Here is a 13,958-nt window from a genome sequence, read left to right on the forward strand (position 1 = left end):
TTTGTCACATTATTGTGTGCCAGTATTGTAAAAATACACATATAGATGGTATTGGGGGTAGGTTGCTGACATGGATAGATAATTGGTTGGCAGACAGGAAACAAAGAGTAGGAATTAACAGGTCCCTTTCAGAATGGCAGGCAGTGACTAGTGGGGTACCGCAAGGCTCGGTGCTGGGACCGCAGCTATTTACATTATACATTAATGATTTAGATGAAAGGATTAAAAGTGACATTAGCAAAATTGCAGATGACAAAAAGCTGGGTGGCAGTGTGAATTGTGGGGAGGCTGCTATGAGGATGCAGGTTGACTTGGACAAGGTTGGGTGAGTGGGCAGATGCAGATCCAATAAGTTGTTAAGCCTCCACTGAATCTTTTCTGTTTCAATAAGGTCATCTCCCATTTTTCAAATCTCTGTTGTGTCTTAATCTTTCCTTGTGAGATAGCACTTTCATTCAAGTATCTTTCACCCGTTCTTAAACAAGGAGACTAAAACTCTACAAAGTGGATTGGAGTTGAGGGGGTGGTTTGGGTGGGAAGGGATGAACAAACCAAGGAGTTGTGGAGGGAGTTGGCTCTGCTGACAGTGGAAAGACATGGGGTTGAGAGGATGTGACTGGTGGTGGGATCAATAGACAATAGGTGCAGGAGTAGGCCATTCAGCCCTTTGAGCCAGCACCACCATTCAATGTGATCGTGGCTGATCATTCTCAATCAGTACCCCGTTCCTGCCTTCTCCCCATACCCCCTGACTCCGCTATCTTTAAGCGCTCTATCTAGCTCTCTATTGAAAGCATCCAGAGAATTGGCCTCCACTGCCTTCTGAGGCAAAGAATTCCACAGATTTACAACTCTCTGACTGAAAAGGTTTTTCCTCATCTCTGTTCTAAATGGCCTACCCCTTATTCTTAAACTGTGGCCTCTGGTTCTGGACTCCCTCAACATTGAGAACGTATAGAAGATGGCGGAAATGTTGGCAAATTATGTGGTGGATGCGGAGATTGCTGGGGTGCAATCTAAGGACCAGGGGAACTCAATCCTTGTTCGGTCTGGGAGAAAGGGGAGAGAGAGCAGAATGACTGGACACAATTGAGACATGAATGTGGGATCCATTCACTGCAATAGTGGGGGAGCTACATTTACTAAAGAAAGAGAACATCAAGGAAGTCCTCAAGTGGAAAGCCTCATCTTAGGGACAGATAGGATCGATAGGGAGAAATTGAGGGTAAGTGATGGTTTCTTTGCAAGAGGCAAGGTGGAAGGAGATGTAGTCCACCACAATCAGTCTGAAGAAGGGTCCTGACCCAAAACGTCACCTATTTGTGTTCTCCAGAGATGCTGCCTTATTCGCTGGGTTACTCCAGCAATTTGTGTCTCTTTTTTTTGTGAACCAACATCTGTTTCAGTTCCTTGTTTCTCTCTTCCTGGAAAGTCAGTGGGTCTATAGTCGAAGTGGAGATGAGGTCTCATGTCAGCTCTCATAAGCCAAAGCTTTGAAGTATGCATTTGATTTTAGCAGCTCCATGCTAATTCCAATGAATACAAGTATTTCATGTTCTCTCCCTGGGATGTGTGAGCAGAGCCACCTTGCTTGCTTTAACAGGCTTGCTTTAATACTGTATTTGTTGTAATTGTCAACCACAGAGGAGGCGCTGCTGTGTTATTTAAAAAAAACACTAATTTTATTTTTATAAAATCTCCCTCCAAAGATAATTAATTCGTCATTATCGGACTCCATAAATATGCAAGTTGATTTTCAGTGCCAGAGAAATTCACTGTCTGCAATTAGGATTTAGCTATCTTAAAAGATAAGTGGACCTGAAATGAATTAACAACTTTCATCAGTGAGTGGTGGGTTATGGAAAGAGCTGCCAAAGAAGGTAGTTGAGGTAAGTACTATAACATTTAAACGGCAATTGGACCGGTAGGTAGGACTATAACTTTCTATGGCACGTACTTTTTAATCAATCTCGCAAACAGGCCAACTTCATGAGGGATTGTGATGGAGGAGAAAAATCCAAGAATGCATGGAAAAATTACCAGCCTTGCATCCCATAAACCAATTCTAATAGAGGACTGGTTGGAGAAAGACTGAAGGGAAAAGAGATGATTGGTCCTGCATAAATCTCTTGAGTCGTGGCAAGGGAAAGTTACATGCAGCAGGAAAGGTGGATAATGTGGATAAGGTGGATAAAGGTGTAGAGATAATGTAAAAATGCAGCTAGGAAGACTAATCACAATTTTGAAAACAAAGTTGGTTGGGCTAATTATAATCAAAATGCGACGTTGATTGGGTAAATGCACCCAGAGTCGGGGATTCAAGAACCAGAGGACATAGATTAAAGGTGAGGGGAACGTTTAATAGGAACCTGAGGGGCAATTTTTTTACACAAAGGATGGTCGGAACAGGGAACGAGCTGCCGCAGGTGGGAGTTGGGACAGGTACTATTACAACATTTAAGAAACATTTGGACAGGTACATGGATAGGATAGGCTTTGAGAGATATGAACCAAATGCAGGCAGGTGGGACTAGTGTAGATGGGACATGTTTGGCGGCATGGGCAAGTTGGGCTGAAGGGCCTGTTTGAACGGTGTATGACTCTATGACCATGCTGAAACACTGCAAACTATATTCTGCACTGCATCTGCTCCTGTGCCCTACCTACTATACTTCAGTTTGACCGGATTGTTTTTATGTACAGTATTATCTGATCTGATTCGATAGTATGCAAAGCAAACCTTTTCACGTGACAATAATAACACTAAACCTTAACCTATAACTGCTCATCCAACCTTCAGGATTGCCCGTCTTTCCTTAGCCGTCACAATCTCAACCCTTTCGCAGCCTTCTCCTGTGGCTTGTTATGGCATATGTCGAAATGTTTGGAAAATGATTCATAGAAATTCGCTTATGAAGATTGTGTATTGTTGTTTTCTGATGCACAAGTTTCTAGTTCAAATTTAGGGATATATAGGGTCCTGGTGTTTTACAGAATTATAATAGGACCTTTGCTTGTGCCTTTCAAAGCCAATCCCATTGGTCCTGTATCCCTCTAATACCTTCCTTTCCAAGTGCCTGTCCAAATGCCATTTAAATGTTGTAATTCTTTCTGCCTCCACCACCTCCTCAGGCACTCACTGTGTAGAAAAAGTTGCCTTTAAATCATGAGGGGAATAGATATAGTGAAAGCATACAGTCTTTTTCCGAGAAGAGGGGAAATCAAGAATGAGAGGGCATAGGTTAAAGGTTAGAGGGGAAAGATTTAGTAGGAATCTAAGGGGCAACATTTTCACACAGAAGATGGTGGGTATATGGAACAAGCTGCCAGAGGAGGTAGTTGAGGCAGATACTATAAACAACATTTTAAAGGTATTTTGATGCGAAATAAGGGCCAAACGCAGGCAAATGGGATTAACTTAGATGGGGAACCATGGTTATAAGGACGAGTTGGGCCAATGGGCTGTTTCCACGCTGTATGATGCTATGACTCCATTTCCTTAGTTTATGCATCATTCCTGAACTGGGATAGTCAGGATGCCTGCTGCATCATTTAATCTTGTTCAGTTGAGGCATTCCCAGAACACAATGAAATTTGGGCATCAGAAAAGGTTATCACTGAAGGAATCATATACTGGTTTGCTCCCGGAGAGTCTGCATAGATTTCATTATGTTTTTCCTTCTTCCTACAGATAGTTTCAAATGTGTGGTTGTTTACAGCTAGATATATTAGGCTCCAAGTTGATGCAGGAAGCTCCAAGTTCACAGGAAGAGCAGGAAAGGAGTTTTTGCAAAGTCCCCATTAGTGTCAGTGTCTTGGAGTACATATTTACTACCACTGTGTGATTCAAGGTTACTTTTATCAGAAGATTGACTGGAACCTTAATTTCACACTGCATTAACATTGTTACATAATTAAAGCTAGAGACAGCCAATTATACGTACTGTTTTGTTTTCTCTCCTCATTCTTAATTCTACTTTCCAATTGAAACTAAAGGTTGTTAAAAGTTAATATGTGGAAGAATATCACTATAGGATGCATTTTCATTAATTTTCTATTTGTTTAGTGAAGCGCCTCAGTTTTTTATTAAATAATGATCACTAGGTACAAATACCTACAAAATTTGTATTTAACATGACAAACTTACACTAAAATTAGTTGAAGAAATACTGGTGCTAGTTATTGATGTAATTTATGACAGAATAAGTTATGCTCCAGATTGCACTCAACACCCTGTTGAGTTGTCCATGACTTTTAGTCCATTAAGATGGATGTTCTTTGTGGTGAGTGCTCAGGGCATGTTTGGGATTGAAAGAGATAGTTTCATTATCTTTGCAAAGATGTGACTACAATCTGGGCAGATAGAATCATACAGTTCGAAAACAGGCCCTTCAGCCCGACCTGCTCATCCGATCATGGTGCCCCATCTACACTAGTTCCACCTGCCTGCGTTTGTCCCATATCCCTCTAAACCTTTCCAATACACGTACCTGGCCGAATGTTTTTGAAACCTGTTTCAACTATCTTCTTGCAGCTCGTTCCATTAACCCACCACCCTCTGTGTACAAAAGGTGCCCCTCAGGTTCCCCTTAAATCTTTCTCCTCTCACCTTAAACCTCTGTCCTCTGGTTCTTGATTCCTATAGTGAGGCGAGAGGGGTTTGATTGGTAGATGAGTGAAATACGTGACAAAGGCTAGTGGTGAAAAGGAGACCAAAGGATGTCAGATAAGGAGAGAAGAGGAAGAGTAAAATGTAAAGTTGGTGGGAGAAATATGGGTGGAAGGGGACTGGAGCGAGGGGTAAGGAAGGATAAAAGAGAAATCGGTGACTCTGGAATGGGAGAAGAGTGTACGGAAGAGGGGAAAGGAGGACGTTGGCTGAAAGATGGTGTAAGAAATGTGTGCACACTGGGATGGGGATGGATCATGGGAATGAGAGGGTGGTCTGACAGTATTACTTGAAATTGGAGAAACCAATGTCCATATTAAGCAGATGCGCTTTCTTGATCAGCGCACCAGTTTGAAGGAACCACAAGCCTTTTATTCTGTTACATCGTAGCTGAACTCGACTTTATTTGCTGTGTGCTCTGTGGTACACTTAATAAAAGTAAATGAGAAACATCTGAAATGGACTGCTTTCAATTGGTCTCCGTAGACTGAGAAAATTGTCGCTGGAAGCATGATCAAAAAGCAGCATGGATGTTGAAATTACAGATGTTTACATTGATTTTCAACCACCGCCTAAAAAGTGGTATCAGATTGCAAGTGAAATTTTATGGATAAGGGCTCAAAACATCAGGGATATCTTTTGGCCTCTCAGTATTCTGCAGGTGGTACTTATTTAAAAAGTAAGAGGTTATAATATTACCTTTGGCAACAATACCTTATGATCACAATATGAATCTTGCCATTTTTCCTACAAATACAAATTCTCTGCCAGTTAAAATTACTTTGAATGTTGCAAGCAACCAGAAAACAGCATTATTAATGAAACAGAAAAGAACTAGATCTACCAGCAAACTTTAAAGTGCTAATAAGGAAAAATTTGTTGCTGTTATTTATTGTTTTCATCTAACTCCTGCAGCTTGCACTGAAAGACCCGGTACACAGTGTGTCACTACAGCAGTTTGTCTTCGAGAAACTGAAAGCACAGCAAGAATTACTTGGAGAGCAAGGCTTCCAGAGTCTGATGGAGTCTGTGGACACTGACGTTGTCAAACAGCTGCAAGGATTTTTACAGAAGTTGTGAAAACGGATTCCTCGTATTAAAGAAGAAATGAAACACATACAAAAATATATTCTTACAGCAAACATCACCAAAGCTTCCATCATTACATTGTGACCACCTCTCATGCATAATCTGATGTAATATCCAGATGGAGAAATCAAGCAAAACATTATTTTGAACTGTGCTAAGAAGAAACAGTGTGAAATAGGGACAACAAGCCCGGGATAAAGGAGCTCTTTGTAGCTTCAGTATTGTTCATTATATTTGAAGACCAGAGTAAGTGTAGCTTTACTTCAGTTTGTATGATTTGAAAAATTGCAGAAAATCGACAGTGTGACAATAGAAAACAGTTGTCGGATAGCTCTTATACAGTAATGGAGTGAAAATTGAACTTCTGGGGAGAAAATATTGTTGCTGCATCAATATCTCTAAGCAAAAACTGCAAAATAGGCAGGATGGTTTCACAAATTATGTTTACCGGTTTTACAGCTAAATGTGCCCCATTGTGGAAATTGTACATTTAATTCACATTTTCATGCTCTAAAATTAACTATGTTAAATTCTACCTAGGTCAGAAAAAAATGTTAATAAAAAGCCTTACTGTATTTTATCACCCTTGCATCAACTGCAGAGCCTATTTTTGAGCATCTTCAGTTTTGTTTTTAATGTTTAAAAGACCTAGATCTGAAAAACGACACATTATTTTACAAGTTTTAGTTTTAGAGATACAGCATGGAAACAGCCCTTTGGGCCACCGAGTCCACACCGACCAGCAATCACCTGTACACTGGTTTGAAGTCAAGTGTGTTTTATTGTCATATATCCCGAAACGGAACAATGAAATTCTTACTTGCAGCAGTACAGCAGGTATCTAAACATATTACTCGATAAAATCCACAACAAACAACAACAAAAAAGTTCAGTATATATAAAATAAAACAAATAGACAACAAGAAACATAGAAAAACAGGAGTAGGAGCAGGAGTAGGCCATTCGGCCCATCGAGCCAGCACCGCCATTCAATATGATCATGGCTGATCATCTAAAAATCAATACCCCGTTCCTGCTTTGTCCCCATATCCCTTGATTCCTTTAGCCCTAAGAGCTAAATCTAACACTCTCTTGAAAACATCCAGTGAATTGGACTTCACTGCCATCTGTGGCAGAGAATAACCAGATTTACAACTCTCTGGGTGAAAACATTTTTCCTCATCTCAGTCCTAAATGGTCTACCCCTTATTGTTAAACTATGATCCCAGGTTACTAACATACCCAACACCGGGAACATTTTTCCTGCACCTAACCTGTCCAATCCTTTAAGAATTTTATATGTTTCTATAAGATCCCCTCTCATCCTTCTAAATTCCAGTGAATACAAGCCCAGTCGACCCATTCTTTCATCATATGTCAGTCCTGCCATCCTGGGAATTAACCTGGTGAACCTACGCTGCACTCCCTCAATAGCAATAATGTCCTTCCTCAAATTAGGAGACCAAAATTGCACACAATACTCCAGGTGCAGTCTCACCAGGGCCCTGTACAAGGACCTCTTTGCTCCTAAATTCAAATCCTCTCGCAATGAAGGCCAACATGCCATTAGCTATGTTCCAACAGCCAGTGCCTGCATGCTTGCTGTCAGTGACTGATGTACAAGCACACCCAGGTCTCGTTGCACCTCCCCTTTTCCTAATCTGACACCATTAAGACAAGAATCTGCCTTCCTGTTCTTGCCACCAAAGAAGAATGCTGTCTGGGCTGCCACGTGACCATCTAGAGGTTAACCATAAGACACATACCCAGGTCTGATCACCCTGAGGTGGGCCTGCCTCGACTGGGGATGTCTTGTGATAAAAGGCCGAAACATCCAGTGATGTTGAGGTACACAACTGAAGATGTGTCTGAATGGTAGCAACATCACCTAGTGGTCACCCCCAAGAACAACACCATGCAAGTCAATTGTAGTGCAAAACTTCAGGGATTGTAACAGCCAGTCCTACTAATCAAACATTTATCCACATTATCTGCCATGCATCTGGCCACTCACCCAACCTATCCAAGTCACACTGCAGCCTAATAGCATCCTCGTCGCAGCTCACACGCAATGCCACCCAGCATTGTGTCATCCGCAAACTTGGAGATGTCACATTTAATTCTCTCGTCTAAATCGTTAGTATATATTGTAAATAATGTGTCCCAGCACCGAGCCTTGCGGCACCCCACTAGTCACTGCCTGCCATTCTGAAAAGGACCAAGAGAGAGTTAGATTCCTAAGGGAATCAAGGGATATCGGGAAAAAGCCGGAACGGGCTACTAATTTTGGATGATCAGCCATGATCATATTCAATGGTGGTGCTGGCTCGAGTGGCCTACTCCTGCACCTATTTTCTATGTCTATGTTTCTATGACCTGTTAATTCCTACTCTTTGCTTCCTGTCTGCCAACCAGTTCTCTGTATAGTTCTATTCTACACACGGGACAATTTATACAAGCCAATTAACCTACAAACCTACACCTCTTTGGAATGTGGGAGGAAACCAGAGCACCCAGAGAAAACCCGTGCGGTCACAGGGAGAATGTAAATACTCTTACGTTCCAAAGACATGCGGGTTTGTAGGTTAAATGGCTTCTGTAAATATAAAAGCCTAGGATATCATGCCCCCGCTTTGGCCCACCATTTATGGAGTAAATTAGCTTTGATTATGGACTGATGAAATGATTGCACAAGATCAAAGTGAATAGTTCAGAAACAACCAGCAAAATAAGTTCTAAAAGTAAAGGCTAATTTGGATGCTACGTGATATTTTATCAGAAAGAGTTCAACCTCCGAGCAAGTTATCACCATGCACCAGCAGTCTTGGATTCACTTAAAAGAATTCAGAAAGTTGACCATCAATTTTTTAAGAGAACAGCTAACCTTTCCAGAGATTGAAACAGGTTGTCATTGGGGGTGTGGTGTCATGTCATTATGGTGTCATTGGACATCAGAGAGAAATTCCCCAGAGTTCCTTATCCTCATTTTCCCACACCCAGCCGATCACAGGCATTATAGAGTTGGGAATATGTGTACTAAGTGGTGCAGACTTCATTACACATTTCTCTCCTTTTCGTCTGTGCTCCATGGCAATTCAGCTTAGGGTAGCAGAACTTAGCAGGAGAAATGGAAATCAATAGTCCTTGCACACTGAAGCTTTAATATCTATTAATGGTGACAGCATTTAGAAGCAATTAATTAAAACTAAGCTGTTGGTTCACATTTTAATGTAGAAGCATTATCTTGGATATTCCATTGTTCTCCAGAACAAAGGAGGAGCATCAATTTATCAGGTAACTTGTTTCAGTGGTAATCTGTGATTTGCTCTTTTTAAATGGAAGCAATGACTGAATCCAAAATGAAGGCAGTGCACAACAAATTGGAATAGCTCAGCACGAAAACATTCAGGCTGCCTGGAGCGAAAAACTGCATATGCTGAGAAAACCAAAAGAGAAAGGGAGAACGCTAAAGCACTCAGTAGATCAGGGACATCCATAAATAAATCAAGGTCATGGAAAAATAATAAAACAGGTATGTTTTATGTTCGAAGAGAGGAATGTGGAGAGAAAAATGGGAACAATGAGATAGCATGCAGGCTAAGGTTTTGTCAGGGTAGACAATAGGTGCAGGAGGAGGCCATTCGGCCCTTTGAGCCAGCAACACCATTCAATGTGATCATGGCTGATCATTCTCAATCAGTACCCCATTCCTGCCTTCTCCCCATACCCCCTGACTCCGCTATCCTTAAGAGCTCTATCTAGCTCTCTCTTGAATGCATTCAGAGAACTGGCCTCCACTGCCAGTTACTGTGAACAATCACTGTGACAATTACTGTGAACAAACAATTGAAGACAATGGAAAGAAATAAACTGAAACACAAAGATACAGGTAGTTTTGCTATAATGTACATTTCCACGACACAAATTGGATATAATGAATTAGGGAACAGTTTACGGGCGGCACGGTAGCGCAGCGGTAGAGTTGCTGCTTTACAGCGAATGCAGAGCCGGAGACTCAGGTTCGATCCTGACTACGGGTGCTGCACTGTAAGGAGTTTGTACGTTCTCCCCGTGACCTGCGTGGGTTTTCTCCGAGATCTTCGGTTTCCTCCCACACTCCAAAGACGTACAGGTATGTAGGTTAATTGGCTGGGTAAATGTAAAAATTGTCCCTAGTGGGTGTAGGATAGTGTTAATGTACGGGGATCACTGGGTGGCACGGACTTGGAGGGCCGAAAAGGCCTGTTTCCGGCTGTATATATATATATATTTGCATTATGTGAGCCAAATTTGTTAAAATGCTATTTCGATGAGGAACTAGGGAACCAGTCAATGGCTCCTCTGGAAATCGGCAAGCAAAAAATAAATTGCCTTGGATTACAACAATATAGGAGAGAAAAAAACATTTCTTGTATTAATCAGTCACCATTGTCTTTTAGAACACAAGCTGCAAGTTTTAACCGTGGGTGGCAATTGAAAATAACAAATAATCACTTCCAATGATACTTGTGCAATCATACTTTATTAAACAACGTAGCATACATCCTTTAGTATTTTAAGCTTGCAGTAACAAAAAATAAACTTATTTTTGGAAAATCCTGCATAGAACAGAAAAGTACAGCGCAAGAACAGACCCTTCTGCTCACAATGTCTGTGCCAAATATTATGCCAAGATAAACTAATATCATCTGCGTGCACATGATCCATATCCATCTATTCCCTGCATATCCATGTGCCTGTCTAAACGTCTCAAACACCATTGTTGTATCTGCCCCCGCCACCACCCCAGCAGCGTGATCTAGGCACCCACCACCCTCTGTGTAAAATAACGTGCCCCGCATATCTCCTTTAAACTTTGCCCGTCTTACTTTAAAGCGATACATTCTAGTCTTTGACATTTCCACCCTGGGGAAAAAAGGTTCTGACTGAGTACCCTATCTATGCCTCTCGTAATTCTATATGCTTCTATGAGATCTCCCCTCAACCTCTAGCATTCCAGGGAAAACAATCCACGTTTGTTTAACCTGTCCTTGTAGCTAATGCCACCTAATCGAGGCAGCATTCAGGAAAAATAACTTTGTTATTGTCAGTCTGAAACTCTCCATCCCCTCATCTCCTTTCCTCCATTAACATAATTGTCTTCAAAATGAAATTTTCTCCAACAGGTGGTTAGGTGGTTTGTTTGAAACGCGACTATCACATTACAGCAGAAGTAACGTGCGGCCACAGATGGTCACCTGAAATTGTTGACTTTAATATTGAATCCCCTGAGATACAATATGTCCAGATGGAAGAAAGTCACTGTTCTTCAAGATAGGATGTCAAAGACGGAGAGGTCAGAGTAGGATTGAGAGTTAAAATGAGAAGCAACTGGAAACTTGCAGACTGACAAAGACTCTCTACAAAGCAGCCCCCAATCGGAATTTGGATTTTCACATGTAGAGAGACCATATTGCGAGCACTAAATGCAATACACTATACTGGAAGAAATACTGATGACTTGCTCCTTCACCTGCAAGGACAGTTAGAGACCCGCAATGGTTGGAAGGTAAGAAATAAAAGGGCCGGTGTTGCATCGCACACAGATGCATGGGAAAGTAGACACAAGGAACTGCAGATGTTAATTTACCCCCAAAAAACAAAGTGCTGGAGTAAGTCAGCGGGACAGACATCATCGCTGAAGAACATGGATAGGCAACTTTTCGGGTCAGAACCTTTTATCAGCATGGCAAAGTGTTGAGAGAAGAGGAGTGGTTGGCAGAGATAAAGGGGAAAACCCAAGAGTTGTAGAGAGAATGGCTCTTTGGGAATGTTGAAAGGAGAGAGGACGGGAAGATATACCTGGTAATGAAATCCTGTTGAATGTGGAAGAAGTTACATTGAATTTGGATGCAAGTAGGGAAGGGTTGAGGACAAGGAGGAACTCTTTCCTGGTTCTGGCTTGGAGGGGAGGGACAGAAGTGGAATATCAGCTCTGCTGGATAAGAAGCTACTTTTGATGTGAAAGGAACTAATCTATTCCTGTGCTTTCCTATATAATTATCTACTAAATTCCATCTTCCTATTCATTTCATTTGTAAATTAACATCTCTAATTTTCAACCAGAAACGCAAATGTAATTTGAAATTCTTCTGCCCTTGAATAAGTTGATTATATTGTCGCTGTGCAAGTTAGATCTAAGACATTCCTCCCCACCCCCAACTCCGCCAGCCTTTCTGGTGGAGTGTGGATTCCTATCATGCTGGGCATGCAAATAAAGTGCAGTAAGTGTTTGTTAGCACCAATTAAAATAATTATTCATTAATTAATGTCAGGACACCGGTAGTCAAAGAGGACCTGACCATTACAGCGTACCATTGTTGGGAGTCAGCCTGGGCAGACTGACAGCAAAACATCTTGTTTTGGTGATGCAAGGTGATTCTCCCATGAGGAGACTTGATGGGCCAAATGGCCCCTTCACAAAACCATGCTGACTTCAACCTATTTTATCATGTGCTTCTAATTACTCAGAAACCTCATCCTTTATAATAACAGACTCTAAATCTTACCAATTACTGAAGTTAGGCTAACCAGCCGATAGTTTCCCCTCTTTTGCCTTGCTCCCTTCTTCAACAGTCGAACAACATTTGCAATTTTCCAGTCCACTGGGACCACCCCTGACTCTAGAGTTTCTTGACAGATCATTACTAATGCCTCCACAATCTCTAAAGTCACCTATTTCAGAACCCTGGGGCGAAGTCCATCTGATCCACCTTCAGATCATTCAGCTTCCCAAGCACCTTTTTCTTAGTAATAGCAATTCCACTAATTTCTGCCCGACTCTTGAACGTCTGGCATATTGCTGGTGTCTTCTGTGGTGAAGACAGATGCAAAAAAACAGATTCAATTCATCTGTTTATTTCCCTTTAGAACTTCTCCAGCATAATTTTCCAGCAGTCCAACGTCCACTCTTGCCTCTTTTTTACTCTTTTTATAATTGAAGAAACTTTTGGTATCCTCTTCTAGATCTTTGGCTACGATGCGATACAAAAGAACTTTATTTATCCCAGGAGGGAAATAGATCTGCCAACAGTCATAAAACACAAGATACATGAAACATGAAATTAAAGTGACGAGTGGAAAGGATTGGGGATGTACAAAGATTGGAGAGGGGTCAGTCTACCCAGCGGCAGAAGGGGGAGGAATTGTACAGTTTGGTAGCCATAGGGAATAAGGATCTCCTGTGGCATTCTGCACTGTATCTCCTCGGATTGACCAGTGTGTCATGGAGGGGGTGAGCTGTATTGTCCAAGATGCTCTGCAGTTTGAGGAGCATCCACCCCTCCAAGACCACCTCCCATGAATCCAACTCCGCCCCCAGGATGACGCCAGCATTCCTGGTGAGTTTGTTAATCCTATTGGCGTCTGCAGCCTTCGCCCTGATGCCCAGCACACAAAAGCGAAGAAGATGAAACTGGCTACCACCGATTGGTAGAACATCTGCAGCATCATTCTGCAGACATTGAAGAAGCGGAGCATTCTAAAATAGTACAGCCGGCTCTGTCCCTTCTTGTACAGGGCCTCAGCGTTCCTGGACCAGTCTAGTTTACTGTCCAGGTAAACTCCAAGGTATTTGTACTCCTTGGTAAACTGCACATCCACACCATTGATGGAGACAGGGGACAGGGTTGTTCCTCTCCTAAAGTCCACCACTAACTCCTTAGTCTTGTCGGTGTTGAGCTGCAGGTTATTCAGCCCACACCACTCAACAAAGTCATTGACTACACCTCTGTATTGTGGATGATCAGCCACGATCACAACGAATGGCGGTGCTGGCTCGAAGGTCCGAATGGCCTCCTCCTGCACCTATTTTCTACGTTTCTATGTATTCAGCTTCCCATCAGGGTCTTTTTACCTTTCAGAATAAAAGAATCATGCAAGTTCACCAGAAATATCGAAATGACCATGAGGAATTTGGTCCCTTGTTTGCACATATTGGACACTCGGAGAATGACTATTCTTGCTGTACATGCATAATTATGGTTTTACACAGGGCGCCTAGTATGTCACTAATTGTGTCTGTCACTTCCTGAACCTCGCAAATCCACTAACCCACAAGATGCTTTCTCCAAGAGAAGGAAGATAAATTCCTGTAACATGCAGGAGAGGTACTTGGTACGTGAAGGCCATGCCAGTTCTCTATGGAACAAGTTCATTAGTC

General features: G+C 41.9%; 1 protein-coding gene across 3 annotated transcripts in view; it reads left to right on the forward strand.

The window, feature by feature from the left end:
- The window catches only part of ipo11 (importin 11), a 294,939-nt gene extending 288,641 nt beyond the window's left edge, over positions 1-6,298 (forward strand). For all 3 annotated transcript variants that reach the window (XM_078397369.1, XM_078397338.1, XM_078397349.1), the window contains one exon: positions 5,585-6,298. In XM_078397369.1, coding sequence (XP_078253495.1) covers positions 5,585-5,749 — 165 coding nt within the window. In that variant the 3' untranslated portion in view covers positions 5,750-6,298. The remainder of the gene's footprint in view (positions 1-5,584) is intronic.
- Positions 6,299-13,958: the final 7,660 nt, after the last annotated feature.

The sequence above is a fragment of the Rhinoraja longicauda genome, chromosome 1, assembly GCF_053455715.1.
Source record: "Rhinoraja longicauda isolate Sanriku21f chromosome 1, sRhiLon1.1, whole genome shotgun sequence".
Classification (NCBI taxonomy): domain Eukaryota; kingdom Metazoa; phylum Chordata; class Chondrichthyes; order Rajiformes; family Arhynchobatidae; genus Rhinoraja; species Rhinoraja longicauda.